The sequence below is a fragment of the Pseudochaenichthys georgianus genome, chromosome 22 (genome assembly GCF_902827115.2).
Source record: "Pseudochaenichthys georgianus chromosome 22, fPseGeo1.2, whole genome shotgun sequence".
Lineage (NCBI taxonomy): Eukaryota > Metazoa > Chordata > Actinopteri > Perciformes > Channichthyidae > Pseudochaenichthys > Pseudochaenichthys georgianus.
The window spans coordinates 481,510-505,145 of NC_047524.1; the positions used below are offsets into that span (position 1 = coordinate 481,510).

The following is a 23,636-nucleotide window of genomic DNA, read 5'->3' on the forward strand; positions in this document are numbered from 1 at the left end:
ATAATGCTGATGTGGCCCGGGATGAAATTGAGTTTGACAGCCCTGCTCTAACAGGACTGAGTAAAACAAAAATAAAATAAGAATGAACATTCACCATTTTAATCCGACAGAATTTCCAAGTTTTATTCCGCAGAGTTTCTTCTTGCAAATGTGTGATCACACTCTAAGATAATTCCTTTGTTTTAATGTTATACATATGAGTTTTTCTTGTTTTTTAAAAATGTATTCTCAGTAAATGTGTGATTTAAATCTTAGATTATACGCAATTCTTTCAATTTTAAATTGGTAAATTCTTCTCAGTAAATCGACGAATTTCATATTTTTTTCTCCATAATTCGTGACTTAAATCTTAAAAAATGTTCTTGTGGCATTCACTACTCAGATCTAAAAGAATATCCGTGTTCTTTTATATAATTTTGTGTTTTCTTTCACTTTAAATGACCGCTTGCATATCAGGGAATTACTTATTTAGTTTGTGAAAATAAATTGTTTTGTTTTATCTTGTAAACTACAGTTTTTCTCCTGAATGTACTTCTTTAAATTTCAGCAAATATCCAAGTATTTTCTTTTACATTTTTCGCTTGAATTTGAAAGATGTCCTTGCAAATGTATGACTATAATCTCATGGAATATTAAAGTTTTAATCTTGTAAATGTGCTTCAATACCAGAGACTAGGTTTTTCTCTCAAACATTAGCAACGATATCTTTAAAATATCCGGTATTTTATCTGAATATTCTCCTGACTTCTTTACCTTAAATAGCCTTTAGGAACTTCTATGAGTCTCCTCGTGTCTCGTCACTGCTTGACTTCAACAGAAACCTGATGCTGACGTAAAGAAAGAGACAACATGTGCTGCCCATGAACAGCTGGTAGTAAGTATAAAGTTATGTGTTATTAGCTTGCTAACTAGAAAGTTGAATTTGAAGCAACGGCAGAGAGAGAGCTGAGATCTCTTGAGCCACGAGGAGCTTATCAGAAGGCGGAGGTGAACTGGAGTTTAATCTGAGATCCACGAGGAGAGAGAGAGTCCTGCTGAGGGTTAGATGCTGCGAACATGCTCTGATACATGTGGGGAGGAGGACATGAAACTCTCAGAGTGAAAATGTTAATGTTTGAGTCGAAAAAAAGGTGGGTTTTGATCTGAAAGTCGGTCCAACTTAACTCAAATCGGAGGAAAATCGGTAGACGAGAAAACACAAATTAAAGCTTTTTCCATCTACTACTGTCATGCAGTGGTGGAGAGTAGCTAAGTATAATTTTGCAGTACTTGTACTTTACTTAAGTATTTCCATGTTATGCTACTTTATTCTTCTTATTCACAAGATTTTAGAGGGAAATAATGTACTTCCACTAGATTTACGCGATGACTTAAGTTTCTTCGAAGATTGAGATATGACATAAAATGTTCATCAGTATGTAGTGTCTCTACTTTAAAGAGTCCTCTCCTGCTGATGTTCAGGTGTATATCAGTATGTAGTGTCTCTACTTTAAAGAGTCCTCTCCTGCTGATGTTCAGGTGTATATCAGTATGTAGTGTCTCTACTTTAAAGAGTCCTCTCCTGCTGATGTTCAGGTGTATATCAGTATGTAGTGTATCTACTTTAAAGAGTCCTCTCCTGCTGATGTTCAGGTGTATATCAGTATGTAGTGTCTCTACTTTAAAGAGTCCTCTCCTGCTGATGTTCAGGTGTATATCAGCATGTAGTGTCTCTACTTTAAAGAGTCCTCTCCTGCTGATGTTCAGGTGTATATCAGTATGTAGTGTCTCTACTTTAAAGAGTCCTCTCCTGCTGATGTTCAGGTGTATATCAGTATGTAGTGTCTCTACTTTAAAGAGTCCTCTCCTGCTGATGTTCAGGTGTATATCAGTATGTAGTGTCTCTACTTTAAAGAGTCCTCTCCTGCTGATGTTCAGGTGTATATCAGTATGTAGTGTCTCTACTTTAAAGAGTCCTCTCCTGCTGATGCTCAGGTGTATATCAGTATGTAGTGTCTCTACTTTAAAGAGTCCTCTCCTGCTGATGTTCAGGTGTATATCAGTATGTAGTGTCTCTACTTTAAAGAGTCCTCTCCTGCTGATGTTCAGGTGTATATCAGTATGTAGTGTCTCTACTTTAAAGAGTCCTCTCCTGCTGATGTTCAGGTGTATATCAGTATGTAGTGTCTCTACTTTAAAGAGTCCTCTCCTGCTGATGTTCAGGTATATATCAGTATGTAGTGTCTCTACTTTAAAGAGTCCTCTCCTGCTGATGTTCAGGTGTATATCAGTATGTAGTGTCTCTACTTTAAAGAGTCCTCTCCTGCTGATGTTCAGGTGTATATCAGTATGTAGTGTCTCTACTTTAAAGAGTCCTCTCCTGCTGATGTTCAGGTGTATATCAGTATGTAGTGTCTCTACTTTAAAGAGTCCTCTCCTGCTGATGTTCAGGTGTATATCAGTATGTAGTGTCTCTACTTTAAAGAGTCCTCTCCTGCTGATGTTCAGGTGTATATCAGTATGTAGTGTCTCTACTTTAAAGAGTCCTCTCTTGCTGATGTTCAGGTGTATATCAATATGTAGTGTCTCTACTTTAAAGAGTCCTCTCCTGCTGATGTTCAGGTGTATATCAGTATGTATCATCTCTACTTTAAAGAGTCCTCTCCTGCTGATGTTCAGGTGTATATCAGTATGTAGTGTCTCTACTTTAAAGAGTCCTCTCCTGCTGATGTTCAGGTGTGTATATCAGTATGTAGTGTCTCTACTTTAAAGAGTCCTCTCCTGCTGATGTTCAGGTGTATATCAGTATGTATCATCTCTACTTTAAAGAGTCCTCTCCTGCTGATGTTCAGGTGTATATCAGTATGTAGTGTCTCTACTTTAAAGAGTCCTCTCCTGCTGATGTTCAGGTGTATATCAGTATGTAGTGTCTCTACTTTAAAGAGTTCTCTCCTGCTGATGTTCAGGTGTATATCAGTATGTAGTGTCTCTACTTTAAAGAGTCCTCTCCTGCTGATGTTCAGGTGTATATCAGTATGTAGTGTCTCTACTTTAAAGAGTCCTCTCCTGCTGATGTTCAGGTGTATATCAGTATGTAGTGTCTCTACTTTAAAGAGTCCTCTCCTGCTGATGTTCAGGTGTATATCAGTATGTAGTGTCTCTACTTTAAAGAGTCCTCTCCTGCTGATGTTCAGGTGTATATCAGTATGTAGTGTCTCTACTTTAAAGAGTCCTCTCCTGCTGATGTTCAGGTGTATATCAGTATGTAGTGTCTCTACTTTAAAGAGTCCTCTCCTGCTGATGTTCAGGTGTATATCAGTATGTAGTGTCTCTACTTTAAAGAGTCCTCTCTTGCTGATGTTCAGGTGTATATCAATATGTAGTGTCTCTACTTTAAAGAGTCCTCTCCTGCTGATGTTCAGGTGTATATCAGTATGTATCATCTCTACTTTAAAGAGTCCTCTCCTGCTGATGTTCAGGTGTATATCAGTATGTAGTGTCTCTACTTTAAAGAGTCCTCTCCTGCTGATGTTCAGGTGTGTATATCAGTATGTAGTGTCTCTACTTTAAAGAGTCCTCTCCTGCTGATGTTCAGGTGTATATCAGTATGTATCGTCTCTACTTTAAAGAGTCCTCTCCTGCTGATGTTCAGGTGTATATCAGTATGTAGTGTCTCTACTTTAAAGAGTCCTCTCCTGCTGATGTTCAGGTGTATATCAGTATGTAGTGTCTCTACTTTAAAGAGTCCTCTCCTGCTGATGTTCAGGTGTATATCAGTATGTAGTGTCTCTACTTTAAAGAGTCCTCTCCTGCTGATGTTCAGGTGTATATCAGTATGTAGTGTCTCTACTTTAAAGAGTCCTCTCCTGCTGATGTTCAGGTGTATATCAGTATGTAGTGTCTCTACTTTAAAGAGTCCTCTCCTGCTGATGTTCAGGTGTATATCAGTATGTAGTGGCTCTACTTTAAAGAGTCCTCTCCTGCTGATGTTCAGGTGTATATCAGTATGTAGTGTCTCTACTTTAAAGAGTCCTCTCCTGCTGATGTTCAGGTGTATATCAGTATGTAGTGTCTCTACTTTAAAGAGTCCTCTCCTACTGATATTCAGGTGTGTATATATATAGAGAGAGAATGTGATGAGGATGTAAAACAAGTATAATTCTCAGGAAAATGAAAAGGGAACGTAAAGTTCTTAAAGTGGTTCCAGAGGGAAACAAAGATTTGAAAATAGTTTTTCTCTACGGGATTAAGCACTCAGGACAAATGTCTCCCTCAGTAAGACATGTCTCTGCTGATGGGAAGGCTACACACACACACACACACACACACACACACACCCCCCCTTCTCTCTCACACACACCCACACACACATGTTTCCAGTTATTAACTCCCTCTGCAGCGTCATTAATCAAGTGTGCAGCCAAAAGGCGACCACAGAGAGGAGAGCTCGAGAGGTCTGAAGTCTGAAGTCATGGGAGTGCTTGCTTTACTATCGTATCTACTTTACTTCAGTTTTTCCATTTTTTTTAAATCAACTTGTTTGATCTCTTGATGAAATTCACGAGATACCTGGCTACATTTACAATTCAGATCGCATTAAAAATCATCTGTTAAACTTTTAAAATAATGCATGAAACTAGTGGAATAACTGTTGAGGAACAAAAAGGTAAAATAATCAAAGATATATAAAAAAAAAAGGCACGACCGAACCATGAGTAATTTGTTAAATGCTACTTGATGCAACATTATATATAATATAATAATATTTCATATATGTAGGCGAATTCTGCAGAATGACTACTTGTACTTTGGATACTTCAAGCACACTCAGCTGATTCTGTACTTTGACCAAAGTGAGATTGAGAGCGCAGACGTGAACGTGGTGCTTTACTCCATCTCGGTCAGCTCTCTGCATGTGTGCTGGCTCCACTTTAATCTGCAGATCCTTCACGTCTGAGTTCAGCCGCTGAGTGGCACATCAAGGATAAATAAAGCTCTTTATTCCAGACTGCGAAGTGGAAAATGTGAACCTCCAGCTGAAGTGACTGATAGTGGAGATTAAAGCACATTCCTCCCTTCGTTCTTAACCCTTTGGCTGCGTTTCACGGCAGGTTTTACGCACATTGCTTCAAAAGACTATTACTCTTTCATTCTTCAGATATGTTGTACATTTTTTATAGTATTTTATATTTTTTTATTGAAATGTTTATTTATGTAATTTTTAATAAAACGTGCTTTTATGTCTTAAAGGTCTCCTATTATACTGTTCTTCATCAATATATCCCAGGTCTCAGATATATACAGAGCCTGTCTCTGATTGGCTGAAACACCAAACAGATCATTGCAGCATTACCCATAATCCCCTCTGTTTCAGCCCTGTTTCCAAAGTGCTGATTCTCTGTCTGTGACTTTAGATGAAAACAAGGAGCCCCTCCCCACGCCCCTCTGAGAGACATTTGGTTACAAAGAACTCAATGGAGCTCTAGAGGAGATTCAGGTGATAGGGGGGGGGGGGGGGTTACCTTGTTGCTGATTGGCTAATGGTTACTCAAGACAACACATCGTTATGACATCATCAAGTGGCCAAAATCTGATCAGCTCATTTTCAGACAGGTTTTTATAGAAATGGATCAAAAAGAGAGAAAATCTTTGTTCCTGAAACTTTCAGAGTCTCTTTCCACAGAGGGGACACATGTTGCTGTAGAGAGACATGAAGAAGAGGGGACACATGTTGATGTAGAGACATGAAGAAGAGGGGACACATGTTGATGTAGAGACATGAAGAAGAGGGGACACATGTTGATGTAGAAGAGACATGGAGAAGAGGGGACACATGTTGATGTAGAAGAGACATGGAGAAGAGGGGACACATGTTGATGTAGAAGAGACATGGAGAAGAGGGGACACATGTTGATGTAGAAGAGACATGGAGAAGAGGGGACACATGTTGATGTAGAAGAGACATGAGGAAGAGGGGACACATGTTGATGTAGAAGAGACATGAAGAAGAGGGGACACATGTTGATGTAGAGACATGAAGAAGAGGGGACACATGTTGATGTAGAGACATGAAGAAGAGGGGACACATGTTGATGTAGAGGAGACATGGAGAAGAGGGGACACATGTTGATGTAGAAGAGACATGGAGAAGAGGGGACACATGTTGATGTAGAAGAGACATGGAGAAGAGGGGACACATGTTGATGTAGAAGAGACATGGAGAAGAGGGGACACATGTTGATGTAGAAGAGACATGAGGAAGAGGGGACACATGTTGATGTAGAAGAGACATGAGGAAGAGGGGACACATGTTGATGTAGAAGAGACATGAAGAAGAGGGGACACGTGTTGATGTAGAAGAGACGTGAAGAAGAGGGGACACATGTTGATGTAGAAGAGACGTGAAGAAGAGGGGACACGTGTTGATGTAGAAGAGACATGAGGAAGAGGGGACACATGTTGATGGAGAAGAGGGGACACATGTTGATGGAGAAGAAGGGACACATGTTGATGTAGAAGAGACATGAAGAAGAGGGGACACGTGTTGATGTAGAAGAGACGTGAAGAAGAGGGGACACATGTTGATGTAGAAGAGACGTGAAGAAGAGGGGACACGTGTTGATGTAGAAGAGACATGAGGAAGAGGGGACACATGTTGATGGAGAAGAGGGGACACATGTTGATGGAGAAGAAGGGACACATGTTGATGTAGAAGAGACATGAAGAAGAGGGGACACATGTTGATGTAGAAGAGACATGAGGAAGAGGGGACACATGTTGATGTAGAAGAGACGTGAGGAAGAGGGGACACATGTTGATGTAGAAGAGACATGAGGAAGAGGGGACACATGTTGATGTAGAAGAGACATGAGGAAGAGGGGACACATGTTGATGTAGGAGAGACATGAAGAAGAGGGGACACATGTTGATGTAGAAGAGACATGGAGAAGAGGGGACACATGTTGATGTAGAAGAGACATGGAGAAGAGGGGACACATGTTGATGTAGAAGAGACATGGAGAAGAGGGGACACATGTTGATGTAGAAGAGACATGGAGAAGAGGGGACACATGTTGATGTAGAAGAGACATGAAGAAGAGGGGACACATGTTGATGTAGAAGAGACATGAAGAAGAGGGGACACATGTTGATGTAGAAGAGACATGGAGAAGAGGGGAGACATGTTGATGTAGAAGAGACATGAAGAAGAGGGGACACATGTTGATGTAGAAGAGACAATACTGCAAATCTAATTCCTTATATATTATAAGCGTCTTGTTAATAATCGTGTCTCCGTCTCACCTGTCGGGGCTCTTTGGAGCTGCAGCTCTCCATCACGACCTTCGACCCCGCGGTGAAGCCTGAGATGGTGAGGCAGAGGTCCTGCTGTCGGATGTGCGGCTCGATCAGCTCCCATCTCTGAGAAACACACACGAGAGCTTAATGACCGTCTCAACGGCAAACCGGGACGTTTTCATTAAAGTTCATTCCATTTATTTGGGAGCTGCTGCTGCTCCAGATTTTAGTTTGGTTACACAAAAGTGCCAAATGATTGCGAGTCCCTGGATGTTGATCAGAGCATTTCCAAATCTTTTGGGGTAGAAATCAGAAGGAAGTACTTTCTACTTCTTACATGGTGAACTCAAATACCTGTACTTTCTACTTCTTACATGGTGAACTCAAATACCTGTACTTTCTACTTCTTACATGTTGAACACAAATACCTGTACTTTCTACTTCTTACATGTTGAACTCAAATACCTGTACTTTCTACTTCTTACATGTTGAACACAAATACCTGTACTTTCTACTTCTTACATGTTGAACTCAAATACCTGTACTTTCTACTTCTCACATGTTGAACTCAAATACCTGTACTTTATACTTCTTACATGTTGAACTCAAATACCTGTACTTTCTACTTCTTACATGTTGAACACAAATACCTGTAATTTCTACTTCTTACATGTTGAACACAAATACCTGTACTTTCTACTTCTTACATGTTGAACTCAAATACCTGTACTTTCTACTTCTTACATGTTGAACACAAATACCTGTACTTTCTACTTCTCACATGTTGAACCCAAATACCTGTACTTTCTACTTCTTACATGTTGAACTCAAATACCTGTACTTTCTACTTCTTATATGTTGAACCCAAATACCTGTACTTTCTACTTCTCACATATTGAACTCAAATACCTGTACTTTCTACTTCTTACATGTTGAACTCAAATACCTGTACTTTCTACTTCTCACATGTTGAACTCAAATACCTGTACTTTCTACTTCTTACATGTTGAACTCAAATACCTGTACTTTCTACTTCTCACATGTTGAACTCAAATACCTGTACTTTCTACTTCTTATATGTTGAACCCAAATACCTGTACTTTCTACTTCTCACATGTTGAACTCAAATACCTGTACTTTCTACTTCTCACATGTTGAACTCAAATACCTGTACTTTCTACTTCTTACATGTTGAACTCAAATACCTGTACTTTCTACTTCTTACATGTTGAACTCAAATACCTGTACTTTCTACTTCTCACATGTTGAACACAAATACCTGTACTTTCTACTTCTTACATGTTGAACTCAAATACCTGTACTTTCTACTTCTTACATGTTGAACTCAAATACCTGTACTTTCTACTTCTCACATGTTGAACTCAAATACCTGTACTTTCTACTTCTTACATGTTGAACTCAAATACCTGTACTTTCTACTTCTTACATGTTGAACTCAAATACCTGTACTTTCTACTTCTCACATGTTGAACTCAAATACCTGTACTTTCTACTTCTCACATGTTGAACTCAAATACCTGTACTTTCTACTTCTTACATGTTGAACTCAAATACCTGTACTTTCTACTTCTTACATGTTGAACACAAATACCTGTACTTTCTACTTCTCTCATTTCCCAAACAGCTGGTTCCTTTAGTCTGAATGTGTGTTTGGTGCGTGATCATTATTCTTTAGAGTCACTGCGTGCCTATTGGTTGGAACACGATCCGTGTATCCATCACTTCCTGGTCTTCTCTAAAGAAGAGGGACCAATGGAAACGTTGTCATGTTGCCGTTGGTCGGCATGAAAACATTCATTAGCTAACAATGACATTATTGTTCTATTAATATAAAGGGAAGTCAGGTACTCTTTAAAGCAGCTGCTAGCTATGGGTACTTTTTACTGAAGTACACTTCAAAACCTCTTTACTTTTACTTGAGTAAAGAAGTTTAGTCAGTACTTCTACTTTTACCAGAGTATTTTTAAACACGAGTATCTGTACTTCTACTTGAGTAAAGGATGTGTGTTCTTTTGCCATCTCTGCTCACGGTCACGTTCAAATCCTCACTTTTGTTTTGGACCCTCTTTCACATAGTCCCTAAGGCAGGGGTGTCAAACTCAATTTCATCACGGGCCACATCAAGCGTCCTTGGGTTTCGTGAAAGGCGCTATATAAATTGAAATTATTATTATTATTATCAGCATTATGGTTGCACTCAAAGGGCCGGTTGTAACTTTAAGACTATATAAAAATACATATATAAATATATCATATATATAAAATAATGTATTATATTACATCATTGCCTCTGCATTGGATTATCATCGGATAGGGTAATAACTTCATAATTAACTATGTCTGAAAGCAGAAGTCTAGGGCAAGTCTCTTCAGTGTGTATGTCCCAAAATGATTTAAAAAGAAAATCCAAATTCTGGAGAAAATAGAAGTGACATTTTGAAATAAAAATCTAATTCTGAGAAAAAGGAATTCTATGAAAAAAATGCATATTTTGAAGAAAAAAAGGCAAATTCTGAGAAAAAAGTCATATTTGAGATGCATTGTGGGACATGTAGTTTATGGGCAACGTGCTTCTGTAGCATGTAACCGTATAATAATCATATTATATTCTTTGCAAGCTCTTGTGGGGCCACATAAAATGAAGTCGCGGGCCGAATGTGGCCCCCGGGCCTTGAGTTTGACACCCCTGCCCTAAGGCTTCTATAAAATGACACCAGGTACATCAGGTACATTTCTTGTATATTTAAAGGTGTAATCTTTCCCACAGCCCCCCCTGGTGGCAGAGTCCTGACCTGCGGCTGCGGCCTGTTGACCCCGAGGCCCCGGCACTCTGCCAGGATGAGGTCGGGCCCCCGGGTCTCCAGACAGAGACCCCCCTGCTTCATCACACTGGAAACCGCATCCTGCTCCGGGACCCTGGGGGCCAAACAGAGGTCTGGTTACCACAGTACAGAACAGATGGAGCTATTGATTGATTTGGTACGGAGTTTCTTATTTGTATTTGTATATATATTTGTATTTTTGTATTCGGGATTGTGGGAAACGGTATTTCGATCTCTCTGTCTGTACACACAAACTGGAAGATTGACAATAAAGTTGCCTTGAGTTGACTTTCAGAGGAGGTAAGATTCTGCATGTTTTTATATGCAGAAATATAACACACAAATAACTCAATATTGAATCGTATCATTTTCAAACATAACTCTATTTATTTCTGTATATTTTTTTAACATTAGTGGAAAAACCGGAGCAATACAAAAATGAATAACGAAATTAAAAATAAATAGCAAGTGCAATTTATATATGCAAAAACAAAAAACTACATTTCTTCAATAGTGTTCTTTGTATTTATTATTCCACATTTATATGTTCTTTAATTTATTTCTCTTTTTAATTCAAATGTCTTTATTAACTTTTTAATTATTTAATTATTTTTTTCCTATATTTCCACATTTTGCAATGAATTAATAAATGTTTTATGTATTCGTCTTTATTTTTCCAAATTTATTTCCTTATCTTTTTACACATATATATATAATACATATAATGGCACTGTTCTAGCGGTAAACACTTAAGAAAGAACATGTCAAGCTATGTGCTGTATCAGAAACAATGCGCGGCGTGTTTTGGGAGTATATGCTGTGTGTTTACTGTACATTAGCAAGCATGCTAACACTCAGAGCTAACCATGGAGCTAACGCTGTAGGCTACTGGAGAGAATATGTGTAACGTAATGTCCTTGTGGTAAACCCTGCGAGACAGAAAGGTTTGAGCTCCATACTGTTTCAGAAATAAAGCTTGGTTAGTGGTTAGGAGCGTAAAATTGCATTTAAAGGAATGGTATGCTCATGACACTCATTTTTTAAAAATTATCATCCGATAAAACAGACCAGTCTCTGCCAGTCTCTCTCTTTTTTTTTTTAAATCCGATGACATTATCAGTGATTTTAAACTGATTATATACCGAAATAACATCAACACTGTGGGCGCCGCCATTTTCCGGACGTGACGTAAACCATGCGTTTGGTTTTCGAGGACACGTTGATCTCCATGTTATTTACTGTAGTTTCTCTATTCAAATATGCCTCACTGTATCGCGAAATATTGCCATAATTCGGATAGGAACAATCCACGGAATGCTCGGTTCCATCTGTTGCCAAAAGGTAAGCGTAAGAAGTACATTCGGAGGCAGTGGCTAGCGAAATGTGGCCGGCCCGAACCGAGAGATTTACAGGCTCATGTATGCAGCGAACATTTCACATTTCCGGACGACTACTCTGAGAGTATGATCAAACATAACATGGGATTTAAAGAACAACCATTACTCAATGGAGATGCAGTACCATCGGTCTTTCTGGTGTCATCACCGACCAGGACACCAGTTCGGCCAGTAGAGAAATCGCCCTCTGCAAGTGTGAAGCGACGGAGGAGCAGAAGTAGTGCTCGGAGTAAGAATAAGGTATGTTATAGCGCATTTCCATTGCAGCGGCTAGCCCCGTTTTAACGTCCAGGCCAGGACAGTTTTTGGTGGCCTTTCCATATAGCGTAGTACCGGCTAGTGTGTATTTCCCCCCAGTTTTTCCAGCCCCATAAAATCGTGATTCTATGGCCAGGGACAACGAAGCTGAGTATGCTAAACTAGAGAGGGAATCGCTAGCAAGGGTGGTACTACATGCATACATATAGTATCTTATATCATCTTCCCATTATACACACATGCATTTCCAAACATTTGGACTACCTATGTTGCAAATGTATTATCTTTTCAATGTACACACGGCATCTATTGCACGTCTGTCCGTCCTGGGAGAGGGATCCCTCCTCTGTTGCTCTCCCTGAGGTTTCTCCCATGTTCCCTTTAAACTGGGTTTTCTTCGGAAGTTTTTCCTTGTACGATGTGAGGGTCTTAGGACAGAGGGTGTCGTATTGTCATACTGATATGTATGGCTGAATTCCCCCATCCAATCTCTTCACATTGGTCAAAACTTGTTCCTCTGCTGACGAGTCCGAACTGAAATACTCCACCATGTTTCCGTGTGTTGACAAAGTGAACGCATGGATGACGTCACGACCATCACGTGACTACTGAAAATGGCAAACATGGCGGCGGCCAGACGGAATATACAGGTCTTGATAAAAAAGAGCTATAAAATCATTATTTACCGGGGAATATCGCTGATTTCTTCAGGGTATGGTTTAAACATAACGTTTCACTAAATACTGAAGTTTTGATTAATTATCTAATGAGTGGACCATTCCTTTAATCACCGCAGCGTTTAGCTGAGATCTCCCGGCAGCGGGGGAAAGCTGCGTGACGCTACAAAGGGGCGTGGCTAGCAGAATCAGCCTGTTTGCAACAGGGGGGTATGAGCAGTATGAGGCATGGCTACAATGTCTGTTTGGTATTTTAAGCAAAACACTTCACAGACATGTTTTGTATAGGTATGGCCCTACAATGTATGTTTCCAATATAGCATGATAGGTCCACTTTAATAAAATAAACTATGACCCAATACTTTGTTAAAATGTCAGAGGAAGGGGAGGGGTCTGAGCCGCTGGGATAGACACTGACACCGGCATCATGTTCCAATCAAATCAGATATATTTAGATCATTGGTTCTGATTTTCGGGGTCAACACAACCCCAAGGATTTGCAAGATATCTTATTAAGTGCGTGGGAATAAGACATTTGGACTTCATTCATCATATAAATAAAAGCCATGTTTTTAAACGTATAGATATTTCATCTGCAAACAATCAAAGAAACATAGCTTGAAAAAATATAACAATGTGTACAGAAATATCAATAAAAACATTTATAATTAGTATTTTATATTTTGTTATTTGTCTTGAATTGTTTTAATATTTATTTCGACTTTTATTTATTTTTTATTATAACAATTATTACTTTTAGTTTCTCTTTGTACGCATTTTTGTCCAGTCCATGCACTGCGAATGGACTTGAATGAAAGTAGGAGACATCTGGTATCCATAATTAAATATCTAGTAAAACATGAAATAAAATCAGTTCAGGTTGAGTTACCTGAGCTCAGGATAGACGTTCTCCATGTACCAGCGGAACGGTTTGCAGTTTAACTTCCTCCGCAGCGCCAGGCGGTCTGCGATGCTGCACGAAGGAAACACATTTAACACTAAGAACAACATGAATCTGAAGCGACGGACTCAACTAATTCGGTCCTTATTAATAGTGTTGAACGAGAACAAACTGTTTTATGATTATTTCTGTCGTACTCCACAACCACTGGGTCTATCTTCAACTTCTCTGCTCTTGTGCTTTGATACAAATAAAGTTGAGTTGCATTCGAAGTCAAATAACAATATCTGATTTAATTAACGTTTCAATTGAAAAAGCCAATCATTCTCTCTGACACGGTTTGTTGTGTAACGATGAGCATTGTTAGAACTTGTATTTGAATGTCTGCCTGAGTGAAACATTACATAATGTATACAAAACATGATATCTGAGGAGAACAAGGAGACAAATCAAAGAACGTGTCTGAACAATAACCGAACCTGCACTCTGTGCTGAACGCTGACAGAGGAAGGTCATATTTAAATAGTACAAACCTGCCGAAAGCCTTTCCCTGTGCAGACGGCCGTGCAGAGTAGTAGTACTGTTTGTACTCGTCCATCCAAACCTCTGCAGCACGCCGCGTGTTCCTGCACACACACATACACGTGCACACACACACACACACACACACACACACACACCAGAGTAATGACAGTGCTGATGGCATTCCTACAGGCTGCTCTTAATGACAGAGTCACACACACACATCTCCATCAGGAATTCAACGCCCCTTTAGAGCGGCGTGTGCGGAGGTGAAGAAAACGAGCAGAGGAGAAAGGATTTGCAAACTCCATTCAAGTCAAAGGTCGTCTCACATCGGCAATTCAGTCAAAACCTTCATTAAAATGCATCAATGCAATTAGCAATTTCTAAAAAGATCTTAAAGAAACATTTTATTGCATGCTAACAAAACACTGTAGGTTAATATCGGTTACAAGTATTTTCAAAACCAGCTGATTTTTTTTTGACCAGTCAGAATTCTTTGATTTTGAGAAAAAGTCAGCATTTTGAGTTTTTGAGAAAAAAGTCAGAAGTTTGAGATTTAGAGAAAATGTAAGAATCTTTAGATTTTGAGAAAAAGTCAGCATTTTGAGTTTTTGAGGAAAAAGTAAGAATCTTTAGATTTTGAGAAAAAGTCAGGATTTTGAGAAAAAGTCAGGATTTTGAGGAAAAAGTCAGAATGTTGAGATTTTGAGAAAAAGTCAGCATTTTGAGTTTTTGAGGAAAAAGTAAGAATCTTTAGATTTTGAGAAAAAGTCAGCATTTTGAGTTTTTGAGAAAAAGTCAGCATTTTGAGAAAAAGTCAGGATTTTGAGAAAAAGTCAGGATTTTGAGGAAAAAGTCAGAATGTTGAGTTTTTGAGGAAAAAGTCAGAAGTTTGAGATTTAGAGAAAATGTCAGGATTTTGAGATTTTGAGAAAAAGTCAGGATTTTGTGATTTTGAGGAAAAAGTCAGAATGTTGAGATTTTGAGAAAAAGTCAGCATTTTGAGTTTTTGAGGAAAAAGTAAGAATCTTTAGATTTTGAGAAAAAGTCAGCATTTTGAGGAAAAGTCAGAAGTTTGAGAAAAAGTCAGGATTTTGAGAAAAAGTCAGGATTTTGAGATTTTGAGAAAAAGTCAGTACGTGACAGGATGTATGATTACCCAGACAAACTGGTATTCCTGCATCTTGTGACTGTGTAACTCCCTCTCTTGTATATCAGCATGTGAAGGACACTGCTCAGGAACTAGTGACATGTTTCTAACACAACACTAACAGGAAGTCAGGTATCCTAACAGATGGACCCACTCACTTGATGTAGGTGAGAGCGTTGCCTTCTGGGAAGTCGTACGGGTGCCTCTTCCTGAACACGTGGCCCACGCGGCTGCAGGGGAGGATCTCCAGGCTTCCTCCGCACATCCACACCCGGAAAGAGAGCTCTGCAGGCGGACAGAAGCAGGAGCAGCTCAGCATCAGGCAGGTTTTCACCTGACACACTCTGTATGCAGCAGATGCAACACGCTGTAAATCAGCACAATGAAAGCGGTCGTAGTGGATCATTTAATGCTCGGCTGCCTTTGCAGGTTCCAAGGACACGATTGGTATTTCAGAGAGCAGCAGCTGGACCTCTGCCGCATCCAGAAGCTTCTGCAGAGCCAACACCACTAACGCCCTGACATGAAGACATTAAAACGGATTCTTTTCAAGATGACTCGTGCTCGCATGACAGCCGTGTCATTGCAAACAGCAGCGCATTGACTTTTATTCATTCTTTTAGTTTTAAACTGCTATGAAGGACGTATTTAGATATGTATAAGTACAAGCACATGTACACATGCTCTGTTACAAGTCAAAGTCTGGCAGGGAAAATGTTACTGTAAGAATGATAACAAATATACTCAAAGTGATAAAAGTGAAAGTTCTCATTGCAGGAAAAAGCTTAAATGTTATTATTATTTATCGTGTATTAACGTTGAAGTAGGATTGCACTGTTTGAGGTGGAGCTCATTTTGAATATTACAACTCCAAAACAAGTCCTAAAACAACGTTGTAATAATAATAATGGGTCTCACCAAAGTTCTCCCCCCCCCAGATGTCCATGTGAGTGTCGTACTGTCCCAGGTGGTTGAACCAGCTGCGGTCCATGACGAAGATCCCGCCGGCGATCACTGGGGTCCTGAAGGAGAGAGGAGAGGAGTCATTACATCCAGAGGAGAGGAGAGGAGAGAGGAGTCATTACATCCAGAGGAGAGGAGAGGAGAGAGGAGTCATTACATCCAGAGGAGAGGAGAGGAGAGAGGAGTCATTACACCCAGAGGAGAGGAGAGGAGAGGAGAGAGGAGTCATTACATCCAGAGGAGAGGAGAGGAGAGGAGAGTCATTACATCCAGAGGAGAGGAGAGGAGTCATTACATCCAGAGGAGAGGAGAGGAGAGAGGAGTCATTACATCCAGAGGAGAGGAGAGGAGAGAGGAGTCATTACATCCAGAGGAGAGGAGAGTCATTACATCCAGAGGAGAGGAGAGGAGAGAGGAGTCATTACATCCAGAGGAGAGGAGAGGAGAGTCATTACATCCAGAGGAGAGAGGAGTCATTACATCCAGAGGAGAGGAGAGGAGAGAGGAGTCATTACATCCAGAGGAGAGGAGAGGAGAGAGGAGTCATTACATCCAGAGGAGAGGAGAGTCATTACATCCAGAGGAGAGGAGAGGAGAGAGGAGTCATTACATCCAGAGGAGAGGAGAGGAGAGAGGAGTCATTACATCCAGAGGAGAGGAGAGGAGTCATTACATCCAGAGGAGAGGAGAGGAGTCATTACATCCAGAGGAGAGAGGAGAGAGGAATCATTACATCCAGTGCTTATTGGCTCCCACAATGATCCGGAGACATCACTGTGAAGGCGCTGTGGATCTGAACACCACAAATAAAGAGGGCTATGAATGTGAAGTGGACCTGATCGCCTGTGTGGGGTCGCTCCTCGCCATCTTCTGCTCGATGGGGATCTGCTCCCATTTGAAGTGAAGACTCCAGTCGAACCCTGAAGATAAAGAGATCCAAACACACACACACACACACACACATCAGATCTAACTGTTTGATTCAAAAACACTTAGTCTAGACCTGCGATCTGAAGGGGAACACTTTTAAATCCTCACAAACTTCCAGACTGACTTTAATCCGTTCAGGAATTTCTCTCATGAGTTTCAAATTATTCTGGCAGGGGTGGTGAAGTAACTGAAGGGGCTTTGCCTGCATGCAGCTGTGTGCGTGTGTGTGTGTGTGTGTGTGTACTAGTATTACTATACTTGTGGGGACCTACATCTGTTTACATAGTCACGTTTGGGGACTCGCCTCCCTTATGGGGACAAAATGGAGGTCCCCATAAGGGGGATCATTAATGTTAGGGTGAAGACTTGGTTAGGGTTAGGCATGTGTTGGTTACGGTTAAGGTTAGGGTAAGTCTCTAGGAAATGCATGTAAGTCAATGTAATGTCCCCTGAAGTGATGTATACATGGTGTGTGTGTGTGTGTGTGTGTGTGTGTGTGTGTGTGTGTGTGTGTGTGTGTGTGTGTGTGTGTGTGTGTGTGTGTGTGTGTGTGTGTGTGTTGTGTGTGTGTGTGTGTGTGTGTGTGTGTGTGTGTGTGTGTGAGAGTCTGACCTCCTCTCAGGTCAGCAGAGGCAGCCAGATAGGCGAAGTTATCCAGGCTGATGACGTCTATGATGGGGCTGACCACTCGCGTACGATCCTGCAGACACACACACACATTATTATTATTATTATTATTGATAAATAAATCCAACATGTTATATTTAAAACGTTATACTCTGCGATCAAGGACACAAACAGGTTGAAGTCAGTGTAAATACACATGTGTTATGCTCTAAAATTGGAAGCCATAGACACTAGACACCTGGCAAACTAATGCGATAATCCTATATTATCTTTAATTAGCCTTTTTAATGTTGTATCTGATGACGGCTGCTTCCAACTCATCACAGAAATGATCTTAACATGAACCAGCCGTATGGTTTATGACGAATACACAACATTTTACGAGAGTTTTTGTGCGTTTTTTCCCTCAAAGATTACATTTCAGATAATATTCAAATATGTTTCTTGTATTTATTTTTCTTGCTTCTTCCCACAGTCTTCTGGCAACACGAGCTCCCGATGAAGAAACCGTTAAATCACCTCCTGCTGGAGATGCAACACGACCCCTACAGTAAACACAGTGCAGAGTGTGTGTGTGTGCGTGTGTGTGTGTGTGTGGGTGTGTGTGTGTGTGTGTGTGTAGGCGTGTGTGTTTCTGCATCTGTCTGTGATTGTGAGTCAGTGCCAGCACTGCTGTTTGCCCATCAGGCATCTGTGTGTGTGTGTGTGTGTGTGTGTGTGTGTGGTGTGTGTGTGTGTGTGTGTGTGTGTGTGTGTGTGTGTGTGTGTGTGTGTGTGTGTGTGTGTGTGTGTGTGTGTGTGTGTGTGTGTGTGTGTGTGTGTGTGTGTGTGTGTGTGTGTGTGTGTGTGTGTGTGTGTGTGTGTGTGTGTGTGTGTGTGTGTGTGTGAGAGAAAGCTTTGCATCAGGACTATCCCACTAACTGTTTCCAATTAGACTTCTGGTGTTCACGGCCCCACAGTGTTGGAGAGCCGTTAGGAGGGTGACGCTCTGCTCGGCTTTAAGCGGTAGAGTTTTACGAGGCGTTTAACGACCCTCTGCGATGAGGCACGGAGAGGCTGCACTTCCAGAGTGAACGCCACTGATGATCTCTCAATACTTCACTCCTCTCTTCCTCTCGCTGTTCTCCGTGTCAGGATTCATTACGAGTGTCGTCTCTCACATCCGGCTGCTTTTAGCGTTCAAGCTCTTTATTCTTTCACTGTCTTTTCTAATTTGGGATAGTACTGAAGATACTTTTTATGTCGCCCACGCCTATAACGCACTCCTTTATAATTATTGGGATAAAACAGGTTTGAAATCATTCCAATGTAGACGATAGGACAGTAAACCAGACATATCGTTTTCAACTGGAGATAAAAAAATATGCATTAATAAAATAGTAAAATAAGATATGAATGAACAACAAACATAAAATACGTTCCATGTATTTGTTATTGGCTATGGGTTACTGATTATGTTCACATACTTATTTAATTATTCAAATGTAAACCGATCTTTTTCATATGGGTGTTTATGCACCCCCTAGATCTCGTCTCTAGTAATTCTGCGTGTGCACCAGATTGAAGCATTTTGCTTTAAAATGTTCAAACATTTCTTCCCGGTATGCCTGAGAGGCAGATATGCTTGTTTTTCTCAACAAGAACTTAATCATTTTTTTCACCATGCCCCTCAAAGAACCGGAATTGAGAACCGTTAAGAACCGGAATCGAAAAGTAGAATCGGAATCGTGGAAATTCAAACGATACCCAACCCTACCTATAACGCATTTTAATATAATTAAATGCAGCATAAAGCATTGTAGATTATAGTCATAATCACTCTGAAATATGCATAATGCTTTAAAACAATAATCCACATTATATATAATAATCATCACTAATCATGAATAGTCAACATACTTTATAACTAATAACATTACACACTTTTATAATGTTTTATAATGACTTAAAAAAAGGTCAATTATTAACATACTTCATAAATGCTCACTAAATAGACGACCGACAACATTTGAATACTGCTTTTACTTTAGCAATATTTGTTTTATATATGATTTAATATTGTAAGGAAACAGTAACTGGGGCTTCATTCAACCATAATTAGTACTTTTGATGCTTTAAAAATATGAACATTCTCATGTTCATATTAGTATTTAGGGTCTCTACTGTGACATGTCTCCATACTGGCCAGCTGTGTTGTGATTGGTCAACCGCTGTAAGATGTCCCGCCCATTATCTGATCGAGCGCATAGTTACGGTATGTCAGAATGTTCCGGAAAGGAGAGTTCATAAATGTGCGCTGTCTCTGTTAATTAAACTAATGAATTGTGAATAATTAAATAGAACTGCAAGATAAAGAAGGGAGAGGGTCATGATGCATGATAGCTAAGTGTTTAACGGCTGTAGCTGAATTTATTCCGAACATTACAATAATTCTCCACGGTGTAAAAGAAGGTAATGACTTCTAACACGGTATTAAATGTGAGTGATAGGCTGTAGCGTCCCTGAACTTAAATCTCTAGTCCCCGAATGTCTGCGACCTGAAAGCTCATGAAAGGTGCTTAATTACACATCAATTCAAGTGGTGCCATTTGCTCCGAATGGCCAGGCGAAGGTGTCATCGTGCAGCGTTAGGAACGAGGGACGGCGACGGAGCTTCGTCAGTATTCCTGCTCTCAGAGGCCGAGCGGCGGGGAATCATCTGTGAAGCCGGACTGGAGGATTGTAATGAAAGCTGCATGAGTCAGACGGCCCGGGGCCAGGAGGAGAGCAACGGCACACAAACAAGATGTGCATGCACTCACAAACAAGATGTGCACACACTCACAATGTGTTCAGACTGATACATGAAACATGGAGGGGCTTGTACAGCAGAGGCTTCTGGGTAGTTGTTGCATTGTTTTTAGTTTAAAAGCAGGATTTAGTCATTCAGTAAACAAGACTCCAGTCTTTATGCTAAGCTGACCATCTCCTGGCTGAAGTTCATATTAAAGAAACAGACGTAAGAATGGAGATAGTTAGATTCTCTCATCGAACCAGTTTGAAAAAAGTATATGGGGCGGCTGTGGCTCAGTGGATAGTGTGCTGGACTTCGAATCAGCAAGTTCGAGTCCCGCTGCAGTCAGCATGTCGTTGTGTCCCCGAGACACTTCACCCCAAATTGCTCCCGTGGGGATTGTCCTCAGTATTGAGTATGTAAGTGACATGTAATGTTATGTTTGGAGTTTCCCTCTCCTGTAGTGTGTTCTGTAGGTTTTAGTGCATGTAAATGGTCTGCAAAGGCTAACATCCCTGTGTTCCCTCCAGACAGACAGAGACTGTGGGCCAGGACGCCCTTGAAAATCCCAGTGAAAGGAAAAAAGCTCCAGAAACCCCCTGATAATTAAACGTGTGTGGTTTCACATTTCATCACGGTAACACTTTTCTGTATTATGAAACATTCATATGCGAACATAAAGTGTCCCCGGGGGGCTGCGTAATTTAATTAGGAGGATGAGGTGAAAGCGGGACGATCTCCCCATGCAGCATTTAAAAAGAGTGTTTTTGATTAGAAGTGAATCCAGCAAGCAGCCTGCGGCGGGAAGAAGACGCTGCCGCCACGCAACAACACGGATCTCTGCAGAGAGACCACAGCACGGGGGGAGAAGGGATTTCCAGCAGGGGCAAAGGGGAGTGGGTTTAGGAGACTTCAATCTCAGCTGAACAAATTGGGTGTTTATTTAGCAGCATGCTCTGCCAATGTATTACATCACAGCCAATAAAAGTCAAGCATGAAAAGCAGCACAATCCCCCGGCGTCTTACATCACAGGCGCTGAACAGCAACTGTTCCAACCTCCGAGTGTGTTGTGTGTGTGTGTGTGTGTGTGTGTGTGTGTGTGTGTGTGTGTGTGTGTGTGTGTGTGTGTGTGTGTGTGTGTGTGTGTGTGTGTGTGTGTGTGTGTGTGTGTGTGTGTGTGTGTGTGTGTGTGTGTGTGTGTGTGTTGGGTGTCTAATTGCAGAGTGTGAACGGTGGCAGCCTGTGAGTCGGTACCTCCTTCACTCTCTGGATCATCGGCTGCAGCCAATCAGTGTTGACCTCGCAGTGGCTGTCCAGGAAGGTCAAGATTATGGCTGTGGCCGAGTTGGCTCCTTTCACACGGGATCGGATCAGACCTGAGGAGGGAAACACACGGAGGAAATTACAGAAAAGTCTCAAAGACTGTCAAATGTCTAAAAATAAATTCTCTTTTAAACATAGACGGCTTTACAGAAGATGACAGATTTGACAGGTGAAACAGAAGGCAGTACTAGACAGGAATGTACAAACACAATGCATTGAAAAGTAAAAAAACATCTATAGAGTGGTTAACAATTCTGCTTCTCTTGACTCCAAGTCAACTGTTTTCTGAATATGTTTTTGGTTGTAGGCCTGAATTAAGATCTGTGGTTAAAACAACCTGAAGAGATGTATATTCTACGACAAAAAAATACGCCAGTGAATACCCCACTGGTGGATTAAAAAACTGCAGTTGCTAATAAATGTCTAAATGAGACAACTAAACGTCATCACGCCCAACATTAGCCACCTTTAGCTTAGCGGTGGTGATGTGAAGTCATGTGACCGTGCTGTAGTTCCTTTATAGCCCAACATTAGCCACCTTTAGCTTAGCGGTGGTGACGTGAAGTCATGTGACCGTGCTGTAGGTCCTTTATAGCCCAACATTAGCCTCCTTTAGCTTAGCGGTGGTGACGTGAAGTCATGTGACCGTGCTGTAGTTCCTTTATAGCCCAACATTAGCCTCCTTTAGCTTAGCGGTGGTGACGTGAAGTCATGTGACCGTGCTGTAGTTCCTTTATAGCCCAACATTAGCCTCCTTTAGCTTAGCGGTGATGACGTGAAGTCATGTGACCGTGCTGTAGTTCCTTTATAGCCCAACATTAGACGCCTTTAGCTTAGCGGTGGTGACGTGAAGTCATGTGACCGTGCTGTAGTTCCTTTATAGCCTAACATTAGCCACCTTTAGCTTAGCGGTGGTGACGTGAAGTCATGTGACCGTGCTGTAGTTCCTTTATAGCCCAACATTAGCCACCTTTAGCTTAGCGGTGGTGACGTGAAGTCATGTGACCGTGCTGTAGTTCCTTTATAGCCCAATATTAGCCACCTTTAGCTTAGCGGTGATGACGTGAAGTCGTGTGACCGTGCTGTAGTTCCTTTATAGCCCAATATTAGCTGCCTTTAGCTTAGCGGTGGTGACGTGAAGTCATGTGACCGTGCTGTAGTTCCTTTATAGCCCAACATTAGCCACCTTTAGCTTAGCGGAGGTGACGTGAAGTCATGTGACCGTGCTGTAGTTCCTTTATAGCCCAACATTAGCCACCTTTTGCTTAGCGGTGGTGACGTGAAGTCATGTGACCGAGCTGTAGTTCCTTTATAGCCCAACATTAGCCTCCTTTAGCTTAGCGGTGGTGACGTGAAGTCATGTGACCGTGCTGTAGTTCCTTTATAGCCCAACATTAGACGCCTTTAGCTTAGCGGTGGTGACGTGAAGTCATGTGACCGTGCTGTAGTTCCTTTATAGCCTAACATTAGCCACCTTTAGCTTAGCGGTGGTGACGTGAAGTCATGTGACCGTGCTGTAGTTCCTTTATAGCCCAACATTAGCCACCTTTAGCTTAGCGGTGGTGACGTGAAGTCATGTGACCGTGCTGTAGTTCCTTTATAGCCCGATATTAGCCACCTTTAGCTTAGCGGTGATGACGTGAAGTCGTGTGACCGTGCTGTAGTTCCTTTATAGCCCAACATTAGCTGCCTTTAGCTTAGCGGTGGTGACGTGAAGTCATGTGACCGTGCTGTAGTTCCTTTATAGCCCAACATTAGCCACCTTTAGCTTAGCGGTGGTGACGTAAAGTCATGTGACCGTGCTGTAGTTCCTTTATAGCCCAATATTAGCCACCTTTAGCTTAGCGGTGGTGACGTGAAGTCATGTGACCGTGCTGTAGTTCCTTTATAGCCCAATATTAGCCACCTTTAGCTTAGCGGTGGTGACGTGAAGTCATGTGACCGTGCTGTAGTTCCTTTATAGCCCAACATTAGCCACCTTTAGCTTAGCGGT

The 23,636-nt window shown here is 41.1% G+C and overlaps 1 protein-coding gene across 1 annotated transcript in view; it reads right to left on the minus strand.

Moving 5' to 3' along the window:
- Positions 1 to 23,636, minus strand: part of galnt16 (UDP-N-acetyl-alpha-D-galactosamine:polypeptide N-acetylgalactosaminyltransferase 16) — a 49,696-nt gene that overhangs the window by 1,547 nt on the left and 24,513 nt on the right. The window contains exons 7-15 of the mRNA XM_034112226.2: positions 21,575 to 21,742; positions 17,532 to 17,619; positions 16,825 to 16,909; positions 15,945 to 16,048; positions 15,185 to 15,311; positions 13,885 to 13,977; positions 13,340 to 13,423; positions 10,089 to 10,212; positions 7,282 to 7,398 (exon numbers count right to left, since the gene is read on the minus strand). Coding sequence (XP_033968117.1) covers positions 7,282 to 7,398; positions 10,089 to 10,212; positions 13,340 to 13,423; positions 13,885 to 13,977; positions 15,185 to 15,311; positions 15,945 to 16,048; positions 16,825 to 16,909; positions 17,532 to 17,619; positions 21,575 to 21,742 — 990 coding nt within the window. The remainder of the gene's footprint in view (positions 1 to 7,281; positions 7,399 to 10,088; positions 10,213 to 13,339; positions 13,424 to 13,884; positions 13,978 to 15,184; positions 15,312 to 15,944; positions 16,049 to 16,824; positions 16,910 to 17,531; positions 17,620 to 21,574; positions 21,743 to 23,636) is intronic.